We start from the raw sequence: 22,756 nt of genomic DNA on the forward strand, positions 1-22,756 counted from the left end.
TGGCTCATACCAAGAAAATTGCAATAGATAGTTCAACTTTCTTTAAATTAAAAGTCCTGAATACTTTTAATTATTTTACAATGTTTCACATTCAGCACGTTCTTGATAATAACCTAAAATATTCTTAATACATTATTACAGCAATTAACATATCTGCATTTCCTTTTAAAAAAAATAGAAATATTCATTTCTGAAGCTTAATGCTCCTGTAATACTGCAATTTCAGCAGGTTTATAATTTTTAAGCAAAAACAAGCCACCATTTCATTTGAAAGCCTTTTCAATGTCTTAATTTGCAAGTTTTCATAATTCAAAAATAAGAAAATCAGTACACCCTTTATCATTTCCTTGTCCAACATAAAGTCTATCAGACCTATTACCGACAAGGAGTGACTGTGATGCAAATCCGTCATCTCTTGTCAGAAGTTCATTCCATTCCCCTTCTCTTGAAACCACTCGCAAGCATTTGAATCCACATACATAGATCGACTGACTTTGATCAGATGCTAAACCATATGGTCCACACATATTGTCATCTATATATGGTATACATCTTAACATTTTGCCAGACATATCACACGACTGTATGCAGTGCTTTGATTCGGGAACAAAAATAATTTGATCATCATTTGTAAGGTTTAATTTGTCAATGTTGTAATCGAAAGAAGCAATGGTTCTCACTAAATGACCATTTAGCGACCAACACTGAATGCTAGCATTTAGAAAATTATTGACAGCTATTATCATCACATTTTCAGACTCATGGTATCTGATTCCAGTAGGTTGCTCCACTTTTATAGATGTACGCTTACTAACAGAACTATTTTCACCGATAGTCAAAAATAATATCCTGTCATCATATGGACAAGTAATTGCTATTTCACCATTTGGACTTTCATAGCTGATAAAAGTGATTCCCCAAGGTATCCATTCAAGCTGGTGATATATCAGTGAATATTCAACGGAAATAATAATCAGTCTTTTGTTTACACTATCTACAAGTATAACTGGAAATGTTTCATTTGATGGTGTTGCTATATCATTTATGGAGCACGATTGCTTTCCCCCTGCTATATCTACCTTTTTTAGAGGCTTAAGCTCACGTCTACCTATTTCCCCTTGATGTTTCTCGACAACCAAGTTTTCCGAATCAAGCATTTGGTACTGTGATTTATAAGAAACATGTAAACGCGGCAGACCGAAAACTCCCTTGAGATCTCTCTTTATGTTGTCTACTGCGCACTCTCCTTCGGTCATTGATATGTATCTCTCAATTTCTGATAAATTGGTATCACTTATTAAGTCTTTTTTCTGAAACCGTAAAAATATTATATAAGTACTCAAATCATAATAAAAATAGACAAATTTATTACATACTTATAAATGAAATATTTAGAAATATTATTGAAATAAAATGCGTATTTTCAATTTCCATATTTTTACCTTAAGATTTTATTTTTTCAACACAGTCCACTGCACATATTTTCCGTATTTTTACGGATATCTTGCCGGACTCCTTTCATCTAAATTCAGCCAAAACAAAAAAATAAGGACAGTCTTTTCAAATCATAATGTCAAAAAATGTATATATTATACAGAAAATTCAAGTTTTTTTCTATAAATACATGATTTGAGCCGTGTCATAACAAAACTAACATAGTGGGTTTGCGACCAGCATGGATCCAGACCAGCCTGCGCATCCGCGCAGTCTGATCAGGATCCATGCTGTTCGCTATCAGTTTCTCTACTTGTAATAGGGTTTGTAAGCGAACAGCAAAGATCCTGATCAGACTGCGCGGATGTGCAGGCTGGTCTGGATCCATGCTGGTCGCAAACGCACTATGTTGGTTTTGTCATGACGCGGCTCATTTATTTTCATATTGTGGTATGAAAATTATCATATTTCACCATTGACTATCCTCACATATAAATTTTTTTTTTTCATACCACTCAATGAAAATATATTATCCTTTATTAATAGAATTTTTTTTATTTGCTATCTGTTAAAAATATGTCCATACAAAAGTCAATAAATTTGAAACCAATTCACGGAAAGTTTAAAGAATTAATTGCCTGTTTGTATGAAATGCGATAAATGTATACACAGTCAGCATTATTTTAATTCAATGGTTTAATACATAACAATCACTGATCTTGTAGCAAAACTACCCAAGTCATATTTAAGTAATATCAGGACCGTATCACGCTCATATGGAGATTGTTTGTCATGTAACATCTAGGAGCAACAAAAATTGAAGATTCTCTATATAATTACATATTTATCATACCTTTTTTAGTTTCTGACACATATCGAGCATTTCCGTCTGCCTTATCTTACTTCTCTCTCGAAATCTATCAACCTCATTGTTTAAGCGTTTTTCTGTTTCGTCAAAATATTTGTACACTTGCTCTCTATCTAAACGGATTTGTGACAAAACCTCCTCATACGATACGTCAGCTCCTTTGTTGGCATTTGTTTCTTGCTTTAGTATATACGCTGCTTTATCTTCTACATATTTGATTTTTGAAACAATGCGTTTACTTTCAGAATAAAAAATATCTTGAATGTTTTCCAGCGTATCACATTGTCTATGTTCTTTTAAAGCACATTCGCTACATACAACTATTTTATGAGTTTTGCAATGATATTTTAGATCTTCTGAAGGGTGAACAGAACATTTTGTATTGCATATCCTCCTTCTCCTTGGAACTGGTGGGGGAGATTTCTTTGTCTTGCATTTATCATTATTTTCACCTTGCTGCAGGATCTGGTCATCTGAAACCTTATGTCTATCTGAGTCTGGAGGCGTGGGGGCTCTGTCTTTTGACATAATGGTCTTGTATTCAACAAGAACGTGGTCTTTGAAAGGTTTTGGTCGACGATGATATTTGTAGCAAGCATCACATAAGTATTCTCCACATGTTTTGCAATATCCGTAAGCTTCATGAAGAACATTTTCGTCTTGGCAGGGTTGGCATTTTTGCTTGACCTTATCATCACTGCTCTCCTTACGTCCTGGCACCTCCATATCAAATGTTTTAACCTTAAAACGTTAAAAACATAATGAAATTACAATTGAAATTAAAGTCAGTTTGTAGTTTGTTTTATTTTGATCTATAATATTGTTTAATTTTGATCTTGTATACAATGTATAACACTCTCAATACATGTTTGTTCGTATCTAATGAAATTTTTGTTTCGATCATCATTCTCTATACTTTGAAGGTTCATTCAGACAATCGTGACAAGCGTCATAACAACTGTCTGATACACATGATGTAAAAATGCAAAGTTTAATATTTTGATTATGATAAGAATTCATTCCGGTAAACCAAACTCCTAACATTGGTTACTATCCTTGATGCCGAAGACTGAGCAGTTACTTCTCATGATGTTGAAAAATGAAGGGGAACTCAATACATGGAGATTGCCGGTATGTAGCCTATAATGATGACAAAGATTTAAAAGTTTATAACGTCCATGAAACAAAAGTAAGGACACAGCTTGAAACTTCAGTCCATAGGCCATAGATAAAATCGAGTGTTTTTCCTGTTTAATACCAAGAGGCTTCAATAAAAATTAAGGATAACTTGGGAATTTGGAGGCTGCAGCTCGAAGTTTGTAAAAGATATACTCAATAAAACAAGAATAGCCATAGTCTTTGAACTTGAATTAAATAAAATAAATAGATAAATTATCCCTTTTTAGCAATTAATGCATAAATCTAAACATCGTTCCAATTTAAGTAAAACAGAGCACTGCCGGATGGGACAAAGCTCGACTTTTTCTAAAAGCTAACAAATAAAGAAAGAAAATTAAAGGAAAAATATTGTTTCCTTTTATTTAAATAGGTCACTTTTGTTGTTTTGTCCAGGTTGGAATCATTTCAATAAAAAGATGACAAAGTTTAGAAAATATAATCAAAATTCAATAATTTGACATTGACAGTCAAGGTCAAGTTCATATCTAAAGATTATTCAACGTGTCCGTTTGGCCACAAGTTTTGTTTTGTTTAACATATAAAATCTGTACATAAACAAAATTATAACAACCTAAACAAAAATAAATAATTTGACATCGACGGTCAAGGCCATTTAAAGATTAATGTCAAGGTCAGTCAAACCTTAAAGAAGGTATTGTCAAAAATTATCTACAAAACAATACTGAGTTTTCTGATTTAAAGCACCAAGCATCGATGCTTGACCAAAGTATCAATAAGCGAAATTCAATCACATACAGCTTAAAAAGACAATGTTTGTAGAATCGGAGATATATTCAATCTGTATTAGAAAAAAGATAATATCTGGCGAGAATGTGAGCCGATTTAATGTTTGCTACCTGAACACAATTATTTCCCGATATATTGTAGTGAAATTTTAATAAATTTTCACAGTAAACATGATGTCAATTTTATAACCCTCCGTATCATACATTTTGCAATAATAAATAGATGAGTTAAGATTATATATTGATGTAAAATCATATAAAAATTTATACAAATTAAATGAATAAACTCACTGCATGTAAATCCTTATATAAAAAGACAAACATAATTATGTTTAGGGTATAATCTTTATATCAAATCTGATAAAATAAAAAAAATATTGCAAAACTCGCTTTTATTGCAAAACTAGTTGTGACAAAATAGCATGAAGATTATGGCATAGCAACGAGATTTGCAACAATAATGTAAACACTTACACAAAATTACGTGTAAGTTTTGAACAAATTACAAGATAATATCTATTTACGAGAATATCACATAGTTTTGAGCCAAATCTTTGCAAAACTACAATGTTTGTTATGTGAATATGCTGATACTTAATAAAAACCATTCAATTATCACCTATTTTACAATCATGAATAGATTAATTGGGATGGAAATTGATGTATACAAATTTGATGAAAATAATCACTGCATATTAATCCTTATATAAAAAGACGATCATAAGAATATTTAGAGTGTTATCTTTATATCAAATCTGATAGAAGAAAAGTTCATTGCTAAACTCGTTTTTATTGCAAAAATGGTTGTGAAAAAATGCCACAAAATTATGTCATCGCAACGAGTTTTGCGATGAATTATAGCAAAACTCATTTTATTTCAAAACTGGTTGTAGCATGGCTATAATTTGACCAATTTTGATGACATTCAATAGACAATGCATTATGTAAAAATATAACCTTTTAGCCCTGTGGTTCTTATTATTTTATGGCAATCAGAAGCATAAAATGAAATTCTTTGAACCACGTTGAAATCCATTCACCCAACGAACAATCCAAGCAATTTTGTTTAAAATTGGAATAGTTGCTTTTAACAAGAATATTTTAAAGTTTTATATGTAATCTATAACGCTTGCACATACACACGTACATTCGCAAGAACACGCACACACAGGTGAATCGCCGCATGAAAATGAGTAAGTTAAAGAAACCGAATTTTAAGGATTACTCAATTTATTATCATTTTATCGTGAACATATATCCTCTTTACACAATTTTACAAATGTGACTTTGTAAGTGAGACTTTACCCTTTCACTTACAAAATACATATACTTATAAAATATATACATTTATAATAATAAAAATCATAAGCAGATTTTTGTTTTCATAAATACTCTTCGATTTCAAGTATCATTACTTTTTTCAGAAAATACTTCCTCAGATTTTCAAATTCGGAGTGAAATTTCTCGGACCTTTACAAGGCTTATTTCTCTTGACGATTATATAATGAATACAATTAAAAAACGACACAAAAAATGGGTACATCGGAATGAATTGCGTCTGGCAAGTTCGCTATAACTTTTGAATTACAAAGTAGTGGTGCTAGCAACATTTACCAAGATGAAGCGGAAAATTAGGGAGCGTTTTAATAAATATATCTGATTTTTAGACATTTCCAACAAAAAGTGAAATAAACAAAAATATAACTTGTAAATAAAAAGTTGCGGTGTTTGTTCACAAGTAGTGTGGTAGGATACGACGCCGTCTGATTCCCAGCCCTGACAAAGCAATCGTGAGTTCGACTCCTTTTGAAAGGTCACTACCATGTTCCTTCACATTAAATCAGTACTCTAATGGACTCGTTTCGAAATTAGCTCTAGATAAACTTTCATCACATTCGGGCTAAAATAAAATAATGTTTATGTAACAGAGTCTTATTTTTAAGATCAGGTCAAGATCAGGTCTAAGCTTTACTTATGAATTTCATAATTTTGCAAAGGGAGACAAATCCGTCGGTCTTGTCTGATACTTTTCAAGAGAGATTACTCTATTGGTTTTAACTGATTTTATCTTATGTTTACATTGGTAAGTATTCTAAGAAATATAAAAAGATTGATTCACGGATCGTTGATTTTAAGCTATTTTTTATGCCATGTGATTTCTTGGTGGGAAAAGGCATTGTGTCTTGTTCTTGTAAAGAAGATTTGGTAGAAAATTAGTGTTTTGTGGTCAAGTTCTTTATTTCTAAAGTTGGTTTGTATTTATCCTGACTGCTGCTAAATGCTTTATTGTAAATATGGAGAATTGCATTATTGTGATTCTGTTTTATTTTGGTTCAGTCCATTGATTGTGCAATTTGTAAATAAGTATTAGTTTCAGAATGACATGTATCTATCAAATCACCTTTTATTCACTTTTAATATTTAACCTTGCAGTTAACTGGTGTGATAGAAAGAAGTTGTAAGTGACCACACTCATTCCTCAGAAGGTAAGTTACGTGTGATGTATTGTGTATTGTTTAAAGTATAATATATGTTAAATGTGTATAATTCCATAAGCTATGAATATGATATAAAGGACTGTTGCTGATTTTAAAATGAACTGGCCACTAAACAGGCAATTGATTATGTTCTAGATTAGAACATAAGATATGATAATAATTAATGTAATGCATTCTTTCTATTTTATTTTACTTTATATCTACATATTGTTATGTACATATTTCAGATTGTTGTACCATATTGAAGTATCAACCTGATAAATAAATAGATTTGACCATGATAGTTGTTGTTGAAATGATTTAATAATCCCGAACTTACTTGACCCTCAGGGGCTCAGACAGTTATATTTAAATTGCGCCGAACCGCCCCTGTTACATTTTAAGTAAACATCTGTTTGTAAATACATGTACGAGGTATGATTAATAATATACTTTTAACCACTACACTGACATTTACACACAATACGTCGATACCGATATCTTATTGAAGATAACTGATCGAGTTACACGCGGTTTTACACAGATTAAGTAACATAAAACACACTTTGATCAGTAGGGGTCAAACGCACTTTGGGGTTCGACTCTAAAGTGCGTTACGTACTTTGGGTCCGACCCCAGAGTGCGTCACGCACTTTGGGGTCCAATTTTGACCCCAAAGTTCGTTAAACAGGTACATATGCATTTTTTAACATCAGACAAGCGACCGCACTTTGGGGTCATAAAAATTCAATCAATAAAATGAATTCTCATGATGTTTCAAATACAATGTGGCCATACCACGTGACTTTTAGGGTACGGAGCACGCCGATTTTTCACCCGATTCAGGTATGTTTTTTATTCATAACTTATATATTACTCAACCGATTTTGATCAGATAAGGCGCAGAGTACCCGTAATTATATCAGCTTTCCACGGTATATCAGAATTCTGAAAACCCCTGAATGGTTTTTGCGAACATTCGAGTACAGTTTTCTTCTCATAGCCGGGGTCGAGGGGAACGGCACACACTCATTTGTCATAACAAGCGATTTCTAGCAAGTCATATGTTATTGTCACTATTTCATAAATTTCAAAAATACACGTTAAATCTGATATATTTACTATGTCTGATGTATCGAGTAAATGCAGTGATGTTTTAGCATATTTTTTATAAAGTTACGTTGAAATGGTACGGAGCACACTGTTAGTACACACACACACACACACACACACACACACACACACACACACAAAATTTCTCTCTTTGAAATTATTCTAAAATAAAATATATGAAAATTTGATTTAAATTATAATGTGAGTGATTTTTTTTTTCATAGTTATACATTTTATTAATTTAAACGAGAACCCTGGGACCTGTTTTGCAATGTATTATAATGCTTACAGTTTGATGTAAACAGGATTATTCAAAAAAAATAAAAGAACATTTTGAGAGTACGTCGCGCAAAATTCGATTTTAAATGTTGGGCAATATATATTTGGCTATGAAATGTTAATATTTTAGGGAGGGATACGGAAGACATTCACTTTTTGTTTTGTTTTGTTTTTTATTTGAAATAATTATGTATATTTTTTCGGATTATAAAACGAATTGTAAAACCATGGACATTTGTTATGTGCGATTATTCTTTCATTTAATTTATTTGTTCGAATATATATAAATGAATGTCTAAACCTAGTATGAATATAAAAAACAAACAAGAAGTTAGGAGTAAGTTGGAAATAAATGTTCCTTGCAAAATGTTGTTATAATAAGCGAATTAGCAGAAAAAAGCTGGCTTTGATGCAAGTGGATTTTTTAAATCACGGAAAGTTTAAAGTATTTTTCTGTCACATGATATTTGGTATGAATCATCCCAAACTATCTGCATGTATTTAAATTATCAAATTATCTACGCATGGACAAAGATATTCCGCAGTTATACGTGCAATCAAAATTAAAAGCCGGATAATTTGAAGAACCCATATGGGAACAAGGCCTGTTATATAACGTAACGTAGTTTATACAAGGTAACCTTGTTACATATACATGTAAGAAATTTTGGTAAAATTATGCCTATCTTTGACTTTCATTTAAAGATGCTTTAAAAATATGAGTTCATGGATATGTATGCTTGCGTGTTTGTGTTAAAAATAAAATGATATTTTAATAATACCCATTTTGTCAATCAAATGCTATGGATTTTGGAGGCTGCATCAGACCAAACAAATAATGGTAGCGAAATATCAGACTCCGATATGCTTATTTGCAAAATCAGAAAGTAGACCGAACTCCTCGAAGCGGTTACTTCCCTTTATAAGTACTCTAACGCCATAAAAATAAGGGGAGATCACTGCGTAAAGATTTTCAAATGACAGGCGCATTAATTTTCAAGAAAAAGTAGTTCCCGATTGGCCAAAGATTTCAAATATTGTGTAATTCTTTACAGATATACATGTAATATTAAGCTCCAAAATTATTTAAATCAGTGTTAATCGAAATTAATAAGGGTTACAAACCCTAATTTAGAATGATATGGTTTTCGTCAGGCTGTTATCTTATAACTTCCCCGTGGTCGAGGGGTTACACGCTGGTTTAGGAAGAGAGATGTCCTGAGTTCAAATCCCAGTTAAGGCAACTTATGTTGTTGTTCTACTCGGGTGCCCGTTCGTGCCTGAAATTATGCACGGAGGGGCACCTGAGGTCTTCCTCCTCCAGTAAAGCTGGAACGTCGCGATATGACCTATACTGTGTCGATGTGACGTAAACCCAAAACAAACAAACAAACAAACAAATGTTGTTGTTGTTGTTTTTTTAATTGTTTAAGCCAAATAAACATTGAATTGAATATCAGTGTTGCAATAAGCCTTATAGCCAATTTACTACAGTTATAACACTGGAAACAGCATTGGTGACACTATACAAAAACAAATTGGTTTATAATTTCACAACCTTCACCTTTCCGACATTCTGAGACCCAAACAAATTCAGCGCCTTCTGTGCTTTGATTTAATTAAACATGACCATGATATTTCAATTTTTTTGTACCTAGTGACTTACTCATTATTAACAAAATATAAATATATATAATGGTATCAAGTAAAGATATTTTTCAGCGATTTAGGTCATGACCTTGTTTTATTTTTTCAAGATGAAGCAAAAAGACATATCATACACTTCACAATAACTAAAAGAAATAAAGAAAACAATAAACAACAATAAACACAGCATAATTACATTTTTTTCTATAGAACAATCATTTTTAAACGCAACTACCTGATTCTGTGAAGATTCTGTAAAGATCGAAGTGTTTAACATACTCTAGGTGATTATAAATAGGACAATTACATGGAGGTTGTAAATGTTAAGCGTGATCTCTTGAAATATAATACACAAATACATATTAACATTTAAAGTAAGCATAATGATACATTGCAAAACAAGTCCCAGGTTTCTTGTTTAAATTAATAATATGTATAACTATTAAAAAAAATAACTCACATTATAATTTAAATTAAATTTTCATATATTTTATTTTTGAATTATTTCAAAGACAGAAATTGTGTGTGTACCGTATCTTTTGAAATAAGAGTGTGTTCCGTACCATTTCAACGTAACTTTTTAAAAATATGCTGAAACATCACTGCATTCACTCGATACATTAGACATAGTAAATATATCAGATTTAACATGTATTTTCTATGAAATAGTGACAATAACATATGACTTGCTAGAAATCGCTTGTTATGACAAATGAGTGTGTGCCGTTCCCCTCGGTCCCGGCTATGAGAAGAAAACTGTACTCAAAAGTTCTCAAAAACCATTTAGGGGTTTTCAGAATTTTGAATAGAGGCAAAACATGTGTCCCGAATTATAGTAGAATCAACAGGGATTTAAAATGAGTGAAGAACTTTCATCAAGTAAAGATTTTGTATCAATTTATAAGCTCAAACTATATTTTTTCTCACATTTTCCATTTATTTCATAAGAATGCACACTTTTCATTAACTCCATTATTTTAAGCAAATTGCATAATTTTCCCGTTTATTTTTTTTTATACATTTTTTTTAGAAATATAATAGTCTTAGCATAGACAAAGGTATAAAATCTGGAAAATCTTAATAGGAAATTTCAGTAAAAAATGTGCCTGATTATAGGTTGAAATGGCCATTTATATAGCTTATCTAAATGTGACATTTAAGAAACTTGACTAGGTGTAGATCCGGCCTTAAGTAGTTGTCCGTACGGGCAGTACACAAACATATCATAAGCTATTTAAGTAGTTACACATTCATAATCAAAGGGCTGCAAGCTCTGTGGTATTTTCTGATCTTTGCAACTAAATCGTACTGTATATCTGTATGCATTTTCCTGTATAAGTTTATTTTTATATACTATAATTTATCTTGCATGGCACCGAGATGCGTTTATATTTTTTACTGTAACAGTTTGAGCTTGATACATAAGGAATTTTGCATGACCAGAGTTGCATCAAAAATCATTTATGTTAATCTTTTTTATGACAGCCACACTTTATCCTTGCATACTGGTCGGAGAGATTACTCTGACGCATAGGTAACCCTGACAATTGATAAACATAATTTTTATAACTTTGTTTTTCAACAAAAAAGCATATGGTCCTCTAGTTGTATAGGAGCAGTACAGAATGTGATGATTTTGTTGAAAGTTTGTAAACTTTTTAATATTTTTCAAATAACCAAAACTTTTCATTGTCAAAAACTGCTTCAAAACGGTCTTTTTACTAAATTACAATGAGATAGTCAGAAATGTACTGACCACAGGTTACTGACTTGAGAAAGATTTTTGAAAATATCTTTTACATCAACAAAAAATAGATAAAACATATAAGATGTAAAAATAAGTTAATGATGTTGATTTTCCTGTGATTTTTTACTTAAAAATTTAAGTATCGACTTTATCTTCTGTTGAGGGGAAAAAAAGATCATGTTTTGTATACCCCATTCAGGACCTTAAAGAAGTACCAATTCTCATGTTCATACATAATTTTTGTATTGTAATGTAAAGTCTTTGAACTGAACTTTATTTAAGTGGTTCAATATTTAAAATAAACAGGACGATAATCAAGATATTACAAAAAATATGTGATTTAGTGTCGGAGTTATCTCTCCAACCAGTATCGTGGCTTAAAAAAGACACTTAAAAAATAGTTGTCTGGACTGGGATTTGAACGCCAGACCACTCGCACCTTAAACGAGCACGTTGCCCCTGCACCACGGAGAAGTTATACGAAGAAAACTGAGTATATAGAATTTTAGTGTTTTTAATCCTTATTAATTTCGAGGTATTTTGTTCACGATAAACCTGTTGTTTAACACTGATGTAAATAATTTAGCAAAAATCTTCTCGCCAAAACAGTCTGACATTTATATATTCCACTACTCGACATTCAGATTTATCTGAAGTATTCGGTAATCGACATCGCTAAAGATAGCATTTTTTATTAAAATGATATTGATCCGCGTAATTTGTGATTGTGCATTTGTTGACAATTCTATAAGCCAACGTTGTAATTTGTTGGATACTTTTAAAAAAAATAAAAACATTTCTTTCTTTTAGGTTTGTCGTGAAGCGCTGTGCCAGAGATTGAATGTCATTGCGATCAGAAATTACAATAATGTAAAGTTCTCACTTGGGGGGGGGGGGTCCCGACGGGATGATGGGGTCCCGATCGCCCGATATTATTAAAGGCCAATGGTGCTTTTATCTGTATTTCTTAAGCTTTTTTAAAAAATATTGGTGTACTTCAATAGTATCCAAAAAGTTACTCATTGGCCAATTATCTGAACCATCTTTTTCATCTGTTGCTTTTTGGCAATGAGTACAGTTATAGTGAATTAGTATTTTATATGGAAGTCAAATACTACATTGTTTACATTTTGCTACTTTTATGACAATTTTTTCACATTTATCGCTACTTTATTCAGGTAACAAGTATCTTAAATTTCTCTGATACTATTATTTAAACATTAAAAATTCATGTTTGCCATTTCGAAAGAAGTATGTTAGATTTCCCATTAAAAAGCCTCTGGCGAACGGTTGTTACGGAGCTTACAAAAAACTTAAGTTTGTTGATAAACTTAATAATGTATTAACTAATTAATGTACTAACTATTTATGGTCTGATCTAGAAACTTGGTATTTCACCAGAACATTGCAATATAGTATTTTATAGTTTTTTGGTGGGTTTTTTTTTGGAAAAATATTGACTGCATTCTATTTCATTCCCATCATATTCAAAATGGAGCTTAATATGGCACAAAAAGTTATGACTGACAGAACATGATATTTTTCCGCAGTATCTTTTAATTTTAGGAAACATTAATAATTTATGTACTAAATTACTTTGTTATATGGACACAAATTTAGATATTTCAAGTGGTAAAATTAATAAAACTTTTATCACTTAAGCACCAAACTGCCATCTTGAACTCCACCTCAAATATTTCAATGTCGCAGATCGAAAATAAGTCAGAACTCAGTATTTAAGCAGAACTCAGTTGACACCTTCAGAACTTTTGAACCCAAAGTGCGTTGATATGTAGCATAATAACGCACTTTGGGGTCAATTTCTCGATTTTGACCCAAAAGTGCGTTGGGTCCCAAAGTGCGGTCCGAAGTGTAACGCACTTTGAGATCGGCTCCCAAAGTGCGTTTGACCCCAAAGTGCGGTGTTACAGAGCATTCATTAAGTACCTCTGTAAGAAAGGGATGACCCCTAAGGAAATCCATGAAAACTTTTTGATACACTTTGGAAGGAAGAAGTTCCCTTCCTTTAGCACTGCCATAAAATGGGCTGCTGAATTTAAGAGGGGCAGGGATAGCATTAGAGGTGATGAGCGGCTTAGGCGGCCAAAAGAGGCCACCAACGATGAAACTGTCGAAGCTGTGCACGATCTGGTCATGTGCGACAGAAGGCGAGACCTGCGAAACATTGTTTGGGAAGTATGTATAAGCTTTTGTTCCGTTCAGGCAATTCTGACTGAAGTGTATGGCATGTCAAAGATTTCCGCTAGATGGGTCCCCAGACAGTTGACTGGTGACCAGAAACGGACCAGGCTTGACATTTCAATATATCTTTTGTCTCGCTACGAGGATAAACCTGATTTTATCTACCGGATCGTAACTCAGGATGAAACATGGGTCTATCACTTCAATCCAGCACCAAAAAAACAGGGCATGCAGTGGAAGCACCCTGGCTCACCCCCTCCGAAGAAATTCAAGAGGCTTCAATTTTTTGGAATAATAAGGGGATAATCCTGATTGACTATCTTGAGCAAGATCGTACCATAAACGGTACATAATATGCAAACGAATTGAGGTATCTGCGTCAGGAAATCGCGTGTATCAAAAATCGAAGACCCTAGCGCAAACAATTTAATGCGTACTCAAAAGTTTCGCTTCAATTCATTTTACCGTTATGTACATTGTTACAGATTCAACTGTAAACAGAATAATAAAAATAATACTTTGACTGAAGATAACTTCGACACTTGGTCAATTTAATCGGTTAATCACTTTTTGTAATCAAGCGTAACATCAGAACAGGATAGTCACTGACAATCTGATTTAAGTCACTATGCTTTTTCACATATATTTAATAATCATTACATCGCCTGATAACATATGGGGTCGGGGACACAGATAATGTGCATTTGCGCAATGTGCTATCTATGGAGAGGCCCGTGAAGTGTTCTTTAATATTGCACTACCAAATAGGCTAGCAGACGACCAGACGAGATTAGTAACGCACATTAACACATGTGGATGACTTTTCGCTAAAATGACTATCGTATAAATATCAAAAAGGTAAAACGTCCATTACAATATCGGAATGCCTAAAACTGAATTTCTATCACCCTAGACGTTGTATGCACGTCTGCCTCTCATTGTTTCATATCAACAGTTTCATACTTTTATGTGGGTTCCCCGCTCCCGTGTATTTCAGTTAACTACAGGGATGTCTAATAAATATGTATTTTTATGTTAAAGTAATGGGAAAGCAATACAACCAGGAAGACCCGAGCTAGGCTGTTTCTGCAGTTGAGCAAAAATGTTTGAACATCTCACAGGCCGCTAAAGAACACGGAGTTCCGAGAACCACCTTGATCGACCATATAAAAAGGGAGGTCAACAGCTTAAAATGTGGGCGATAGCTAAATCTACGTTAGGCAGAAAAGCAATGTTTGCATTCATTAAGTATAATTATGTCTAATCATGGCTTTCCATATCCAGGAATACGATATGTTGCTACATTAGAAAGATACTACTGAGAGGCAAGCGCTACAATATGATCGATGGTAAATGTCTGCGAACTGTCCGGCAAGCTTGATGTATAAAACGGGTCTGCCTATTCTGTTCTGACTCAGATTTGATTATGAGACATATGTTTTAAATACTATTTTATTCTATTTAACTAGATATATGTGTCATCAATTAAATAGTATAACAATAGTATAGCGGTAATAATTAACATTTTCCCAATTTGTTTTTATAAATGATAACGTGTGCTTAGAAGTAAAGGATACCAATATTGTTATCTTAATTTACATAATCACGTTGTTTTAAGAACGTACGATGACATGAGTTAATACTATAAATTGCTTCTTCATTAACATTATGAATCCAATTTATTATACCTGTTAAGTTCCTAGATTGCTTAGAAATACGCGTAAATGCGGAGAATGGCAGGCGATCGGATAATGTTTTCGGAGAGTGGAACGGAATGTTATCGCTTTCTTTCTTGCTTCAACGCCTCATTTATGTATTTGCTTATATATTCATATATCTAATTTTTGTATAAATATATACATCATATTCATGCAATTTGAATGTGCAATCTGCATGATTTCTTTTTTTCCGTAGAAAAATATTTATGGAACGTTTAAACATTAGATTGTTTGATATTTCGTTCTGTTAAAGGCAGGGATTTGTCAATGGTTATGCATTTTGTTTTAATCAACTTTGTACTTTTATTCTCATAACATATAATGTTATTCAATCAAATGAATTTACGTCGATGTAAAGCCGGTCGCATGCTTTGGATATTATTTCTGTTCTGTCGGCAAAAGTAACTCGCCGGCATTAAGCAACGATTTTTAAGCACGGTTAAAATCATGAGCCTTCATTTGTTAAGTATTTCACAAATATGGTAACTATCAGAATAAGGTATAAAATATATAAGATAACAACAAATGTTTGTTCTTGATTTTCAGCAATTGCCGGCATCGATGTAATCTACTGTCGCGGTGCAAAAAATACGTTTTAGGTATATCATTCAGGGCCTCATAGAATTGCCTGTATACATGTAGTTTCTTTTCGGTGTCGCGTAAAAACGACTGACTGAAGTTTGTTTATATTACGAGTACTATCAATAAAAAAAATATATACCATCAAAATATTACCAAAGACCAAATATAATTAAGTTTAGAGATTTACTTTCAACTAACGACACTGATCTTCTTGTACGACTAAGTTATTTTGTTAAGAAAATTATTCAACAGTTTTCCCGGAATTAATCTTTCTAACAACCCTTTTCACTTATTTCTGTGTGTATTACATTTGAAATATTATTGTTTATATTCATCTCTGTTATGTTGACATGTATTGTGATTTGTTTACCTCATGTTTTGTAAAAAATCTTACATGATTTACCAATTAGTGACTGCATATATAAATAACCTATGTAATCAATTTTTCAAAACACAATTTACCACATATCAATCCATATGCTTTATTACTTTACTATTATTTTTTAATTACCAAAACAAACCGATAAACTAACTTACCTTTAATGTGTATTAAGTTCCAGGTTTCCATATTTATTCCTGTTGTATAATTATGCACAGCTAAGTCACTGGGTCATTTACCTTCACCTGTCACTCTATCAGCCAATCAAAAAGGATAGGCGTAAACCAATTTCAATTGTTATTTCACCAGTCAATGAAATACCCCGCAAGACGTGACACGCTTTCCACGACTTTATCGGTACCATGCAATTCTCCCAACTAAATCTAAACGGGCGAAACTATGTTCAAATAATAGGGGTGGCAACATGGTACTTGTAATTTAGGTTATTTACTATTTATTATGTATGAGTTTGGATTCTATTTTCTTTTTTCTGTGTGTAACTTGACTTTTTTGTTAAGAACAAGTAAATGTCACATGATTATGCATGTACATATATATAAACAAAGAATGAATACTGTAAATTTCTTTTTCTCTCGCTTCATACATGAAATTAAACAATTGCATATTGAATCACTGAACATTTGATAACATAATTATTTGTAAATACTTAATGAAATTTGATGTTTGTTCCTATGCTCTGAAATTTTTTTAATAATGATAGAATAAAGATATGATCACCATCCCCATATCTCACCATCCAGTATAGTTATAGTTAAAATGCTGTAACATATATATTATGTTGTAAACTAATTGTTTATTTGTTCACATGTTATTACAAAATGTATGTTTTGTAATCTGTGTCTATGAAATAAAAGAAATGTTCTGTTCTTCTGTTCTGTAATAAGATATTGCAAAATAATTTTGATTTAGTGTCTAGGTTATCTCGCCAACCTGTACACAAAATTGATAACGTTTTGTCGGTCAAGGATCTAACAGAGAGACATAATCTACTGAGATAAAAATCTTATAAGAGTACTTGCAAATAAAAGTTTTCAGTTATTTTTTTTAAAAAAGGGGGGCAAAGTTGTCGGTATTGTCATGTACATGAATTTCAAGGATCGTGACCGTTTTTAATGACCTCGTTATTTTGAATAAAACTGATAATATGTCATTTATATTCCATGAATACACTTCTTTTTCGAATAACCTATTCGAAACTTTAATGACAATTTAACAGCAGAGTAAAGGTATTTTTTGGGGAAACAAGGTATTCAGACCTCAAATACCCGAGAAGTCTAACTAGAAAGCTTGTTTATGAAACTTAATTAGATTATTCAAGAATTTAGACGTGTATATGTTTCAGAAAGTTCATTTATATGTTATTAATGTACGCAAATTTCCAAGATATCCGGTTGCAGATTTCAAAATGATCAATAAAAATTCTTCTTTTATTCAGTTTTTCGAGGAATTAACACTTTCTTAGATGGCCTTCGGCTGAAAAGTGTTTTTTTTTGTTTGTTTTGTTTTCAGTATTACTTGCTTTTCCGTAAGCGTCAACAGCCATAAGTAATTTAGTGCAGTACATATAAAACGTACATAATATGAAGCCTTTAACTTGAATTGATTTGTAAATGAAAACAAGTGCAATTAACTTAAATTTTGATGAAATCAAAAAGCTTATATTTAATGCTGATATTACATATGAAGAACTTCTTCAAGGTATACAATTGTAATTCTGGATAATTCTATATGAGTGGGGAAATTAAACAAGATGTTGTCTGTCTTCATGTTAGATCACTTTGCAGTTTTTGAACTTTTAACTTAGGATTAAGTAATATATATACAGTTCAACATGGTCATTTTTAATACAAGTATACCAACGGTTACAGGACATTATTCTATGTACACGTATTTATAAAAGCAAGGCACTGAAATAATTAATAGTAACTATCCCTAATAAATGATGAAGATTCTTAGAAGTCATATAAAAATTTATCTCTCTATATATCATTCATAAAAAATATACATTTTAACTGGATGTAGTTTTCAAAATACCCGAATAAACTCCTGGCTCTAATTCCCAGCTCTTAACACATTTAATACTATGAAAATCACAAAGTTCATAGCTAAGTTCAAAGTGTATAGCCCATAACTCTATTTTGTAGCAAGTCTTAGTTTGTCCAAGTTTAAATCAAATATGTACATAAATAACAAAATTATGACAATTTTCCAAAACTAGGGTATCACTAAAGGTGTTAAATATCACCACAAGCAACTTTGACTTTTGAAAAATAAGTGGTCTGACAAAAAAATTGAATTAATGAAGTATCAACAGTGTACGAAGAAGTATTTCAATTAATTGCAATCCCAACCAAGATCGTCATATAAACTTGTGTGTAATATCTCATTCCTAACTCTTGTTATTGTCCAAGAACCATTTTCCTATTTTTTGTAATAGTTACTCTTGACCCCAAGGGGTCAAAATGTCATCACAACCAGGGTTTCCACATAAGGTTGCTAAATACTGCGTTTAATTACAATTTTTCCGAAAACAATATTTCTATCTTTAGTAACGGTGACTTTAACCAAAGGGAGTCCAAAGCAATCCTTACCGGGGTGTGGATATAAGCTTGCTCTTGCTATTAACCAAGTTTGTTAACAATATCTCATTCCTAACTCTAATAATTGTCCGGAAACCATTTTCTACTTTTGGTAACGGTGACCTTGACCTTCACCCAAGAGGTTTCAAATGCAATACAAATCAGGGTTATCACATAAGATGCTATATACCAAGTTTGATTACAATTCCTTATTCCTAACTCTAATGTATTGTCCGGAAACCATTTTTCTATTTTTTGTAACGGTGACCTTAACATGACCAAAGGATTCCAAATGCAAAACCAACCGGGGTTTTTATATAAGCTACCTATAAACCAAGTTTGTTTACAAAATCTCATTAGTAACTCTAATTATTGTCCGGAGACAATTTTTCTATTTTTAATGATGTTGACCTGGACCCCAGGTGGTTCCAAATGCAATACCAACCGGGGTCCTCATATTCGCTTGCTATAAACCAAGTTTGATTACAATACTTTATTCCTAACTGTACTTATTGTCCGGAAACCATTTTTCTAATTTTGGTAAATGTGCACTTGCCCTTGACCCCAGGGGATCTAAATATAATACCAACCGGGTTTTCCACGTAAGGTTGCTATATACCAAGTTTGATTACAATTCCTCATTCCTAACTCTAGGTATTGTCCGGAAACGTTTTCTCCTTTTTTGTAACGGTGACCTTAACATGACCCAATGAGTCCAAATGCAGGTTTTTTAACCTTAGCTTGTTCAATCCATTTATCAGGTAGTATGTCTTAAACGAAACTGTAAGATAAACATGTATTTGTAGTTGTTTTTTTTCTTATAAATTACTGAAATATAAATAACATAAACTCAAATTAAAGAATAAAAAAGAAATATAGATTAATAGCCTTTGAAGAGCGAAAAAACAATAAAAAACAATGGTAAAACAAATTGAAAACATAAACCAGATTTAAGTTTAAATTTAAATGTTTACGTAGTATTCATTTCAAATTAATATGATAACATTTCAAAAAGAAATTACTGTAGCGTGCTCATTATATGGTATAAAGCTATATCTAATGAATAATGATTTCATGCATATTTTTTATAGTCATTTGTACACGTGACAATATTCCATTTCATAAGCATATTATATTCTAACATTAAGCCAGTGTTTTAATTTAACAAATAATGTTACTGACCTACATAAGAAATATGCCTTCGTGAGTTGAATTTTTTTTAACTCAAATGAAATTTACCAATCGTTCTAGAAGTATTGAATATCATAAATGCATTAAATAAACCTTTTGTGTATAAGAGCGTTGAAATCAATAAATTCAAATACGATGTCAATTATAAAAAGACTGTACATAAATGTATATAAATCAAACTATCTATGATAAGATCCCTTCTCTAGTTACGCCTACTGTTTGTTTTACCTATGCCTAGTTTCACAATTGTTTCATTAATATAAGAATGACATTATGCCCATCAATATGTTAATGATGCGTACTTATTATGCAGAATTTCAAAAGTGATTATGTAAGAAGTATGTAGGTATGTAGTTTGATTCTTTTGCTAGGTTGGGTAACTAATCAATGTAAAATAAGTGGAAATTGGTAATAATGAATACTATCTTTACAGCATGTTTTCATCACAGGGGATTCTGTCATTTCATTTTCTTTCCCACTATATACACTATATGTATATAATATAACAAGGGATAAAACTCAAAATTGCTCAATTCATGAAAAATGTAAATAGAACGCAGTATACAACAGTTTTGTTTTCTTTTGATTGATGGACAATCTTGAAAGAATCTTCAGTTTTCAAAAAATGACTGACTTTGATACATGGACAAGATATTTTTAAAAATAACATTTCGTGTTTCATTTTTACACACGTTCGTAAAATTTCGGTTTGTAAAATTAAACGATATCTAATGCAAACGTATGCTCATATAAAAAATTCTAATCATGTTATCGGTACACATTGTCTAAGATAATGTCACCATATTAGACGTAAACGGAATAATAATAAGAAGAAGAAACAGTACTGACTCGACTCGCAGATAACTTCCACAATCGATTAATCACTTTTTGCAACCAATCAAGTACACTTTCCACTTGCAAAAATTTGGAACAGGATTGCCACTAAAGTTTTTTCAACATTACTTCATGTTTACAAAATCGCCTGAAATCCGAATATGCTGCGCATGCGCAATGCGATACCTATATAGAGGCCCGTCACAGGTTCTTTTGAAAGTGCACTATCATAACAATCGTAAGTAGATCAACACATATGGAAGTTTTACTTTGCTAAATGAATATTTTTAATATTTTTTAATCATTTAAAGGTAAAACGTCAATATATACCTGAATGTCTATCACACTAGACGCTGTATACAAGCCAAATAAATACCAAAAAAATATTTTTTCTCACTCTTCTTGTTACATTTCAACATTTTCATACTTTATGCTGGGATTTTCCCTTGCCTGTGTTTTAGTCCTTCTTTTACTTTTAAGTACATGAGGATCTAATAGACATTTATTTTTCTGTACCAGTTATTGGAAAGCGATATAATGAGACCTGAGGCAGGCATTTTCTGTAGTAAAGCAGAAACAGGTGAATATCTCACAGGTCGCTAGAGAATACGACAAGGAGTTCCGAAAACAACCGTGAGTATGGACGACAGCTAGACTTATTGAGGCAGTTGCAAAAGCACCGGTGCATTTCATAAGTTATATTCTGATAATGGCTTTCCTATGTCCATATATATATATATATATATATATATATATATATATATATATATATATATATATATATATATATTATATATATATATATATATATATATATATATATATTATATATATATATATATATATATATATATATATATATATTTATATAGCATGAATTTCTATATACTATATATTTTGGGCTTGAATGGTAAATATATATTTTTATATATTGAACGAAATTAAGACGCCGACAGAGTCACCGAGTAGTTTTAAAACAAATCATATACATGTAACTGCAAAACCCTCTGAAAATTACAATTACAGATATTCTTGATGTTAGACAGATACTTCATTTGACAGATACTTTAACGTTTTCATAGTTCTCAATAAAAGCCATTTTGAAGTATAAGTGCCATTCGGAACTGCCTCGGCTATTATCTATAATTACCTCGGAAACAATACGGATTGAAAGTAGTTCTACCACGTGGTTTCAGATGTAAACAGAAACAGAGATATTGTAAAACGAATGTATATATTTGACATGTAATGTCTGTTCCGGTACTCTTATGCTTGAAAAATGTCTGACAACAATTTGTAATTTAAATATGCCCACTGATGTTCAATTTTAAACAAATCCGACTAAATGTTTACAGGTTGTTTTTTTTTTGTACTTTCGGTTTCTACAGCCATAATAATAAATGTATAAATAATGTATTGTTTGCTTTTGTACCTATGAATTCGCTTATTTTAGGTGAACTTGTACTACATATATTGGAAATAAACTTGTCAACAACTCCCAGCATCAAATTACTATTTGTTTACATGTTTAGTTTCTTAGCGTAGGTTAGACCGAAATACCGCATCCGTTCTGTGTATTCATACTATTGTGTTCGAGGTCCTTATCCGAAGACTGACGGAAAGGGCCGAGTAGTTGCGATTGGTCTAAGTGCTATAACCTGACCCACGTTGGTCAAGTTGGGAAACTACCATTTTATTCTTTATAAAGAGAAAGGTTTTGTTTCTTGAACTGTTTAGTATTTTTATTTCGAGGACATTTA

General features: G+C 31.9%; 2 protein-coding genes across 2 annotated transcripts in view; both read right to left on the reverse strand.

Moving 5' to 3' along the window:
- Positions 1–262: 262 nt before the first annotated feature.
- Positions 263–22,756, reverse strand: part of LOC132738118 (uncharacterized) — a 43,094-nt gene continuing 20,600 nt past the window's right edge. Inside the window, exon 2 of the mRNA XM_060725546.1 lies at positions 263–1,310. Coding sequence (XP_060581529.1) covers positions 303–1,310 — 1,008 coding nt within the window. The 3' untranslated portion in view covers positions 263–302. The remainder of the gene's footprint in view (positions 1,311–22,756) is intronic.
- Positions 2,282–21,144, reverse strand: LOC132738117 (E3 ubiquitin-protein ligase TRIM33-like). The gene is made up of 2 exons (XM_060725545.1): positions 21,012–21,144; positions 2,282–3,043 (listed from the first exon to the last, which is right to left on the reverse strand). Exon 2 carries the CDS (start codon positions 3,026–3,028, stop codon positions 2,282–2,284), a length of 747 nt encoding a protein of 248 aa, XP_060581528.1. The 5' UTR covers positions 3,029–3,043; positions 21,012–21,144.

Source organism: Ruditapes philippinarum, unplaced genomic scaffold (genome assembly GCF_026571515.1).
Source record: "Ruditapes philippinarum isolate M1 unplaced genomic scaffold, ASM2657151v2 ctg8848_1_1_1_1, whole genome shotgun sequence".
In the NCBI taxonomy this organism is placed as follows: domain Eukaryota; kingdom Metazoa; phylum Mollusca; class Bivalvia; order Venerida; family Veneridae; genus Ruditapes; species Ruditapes philippinarum.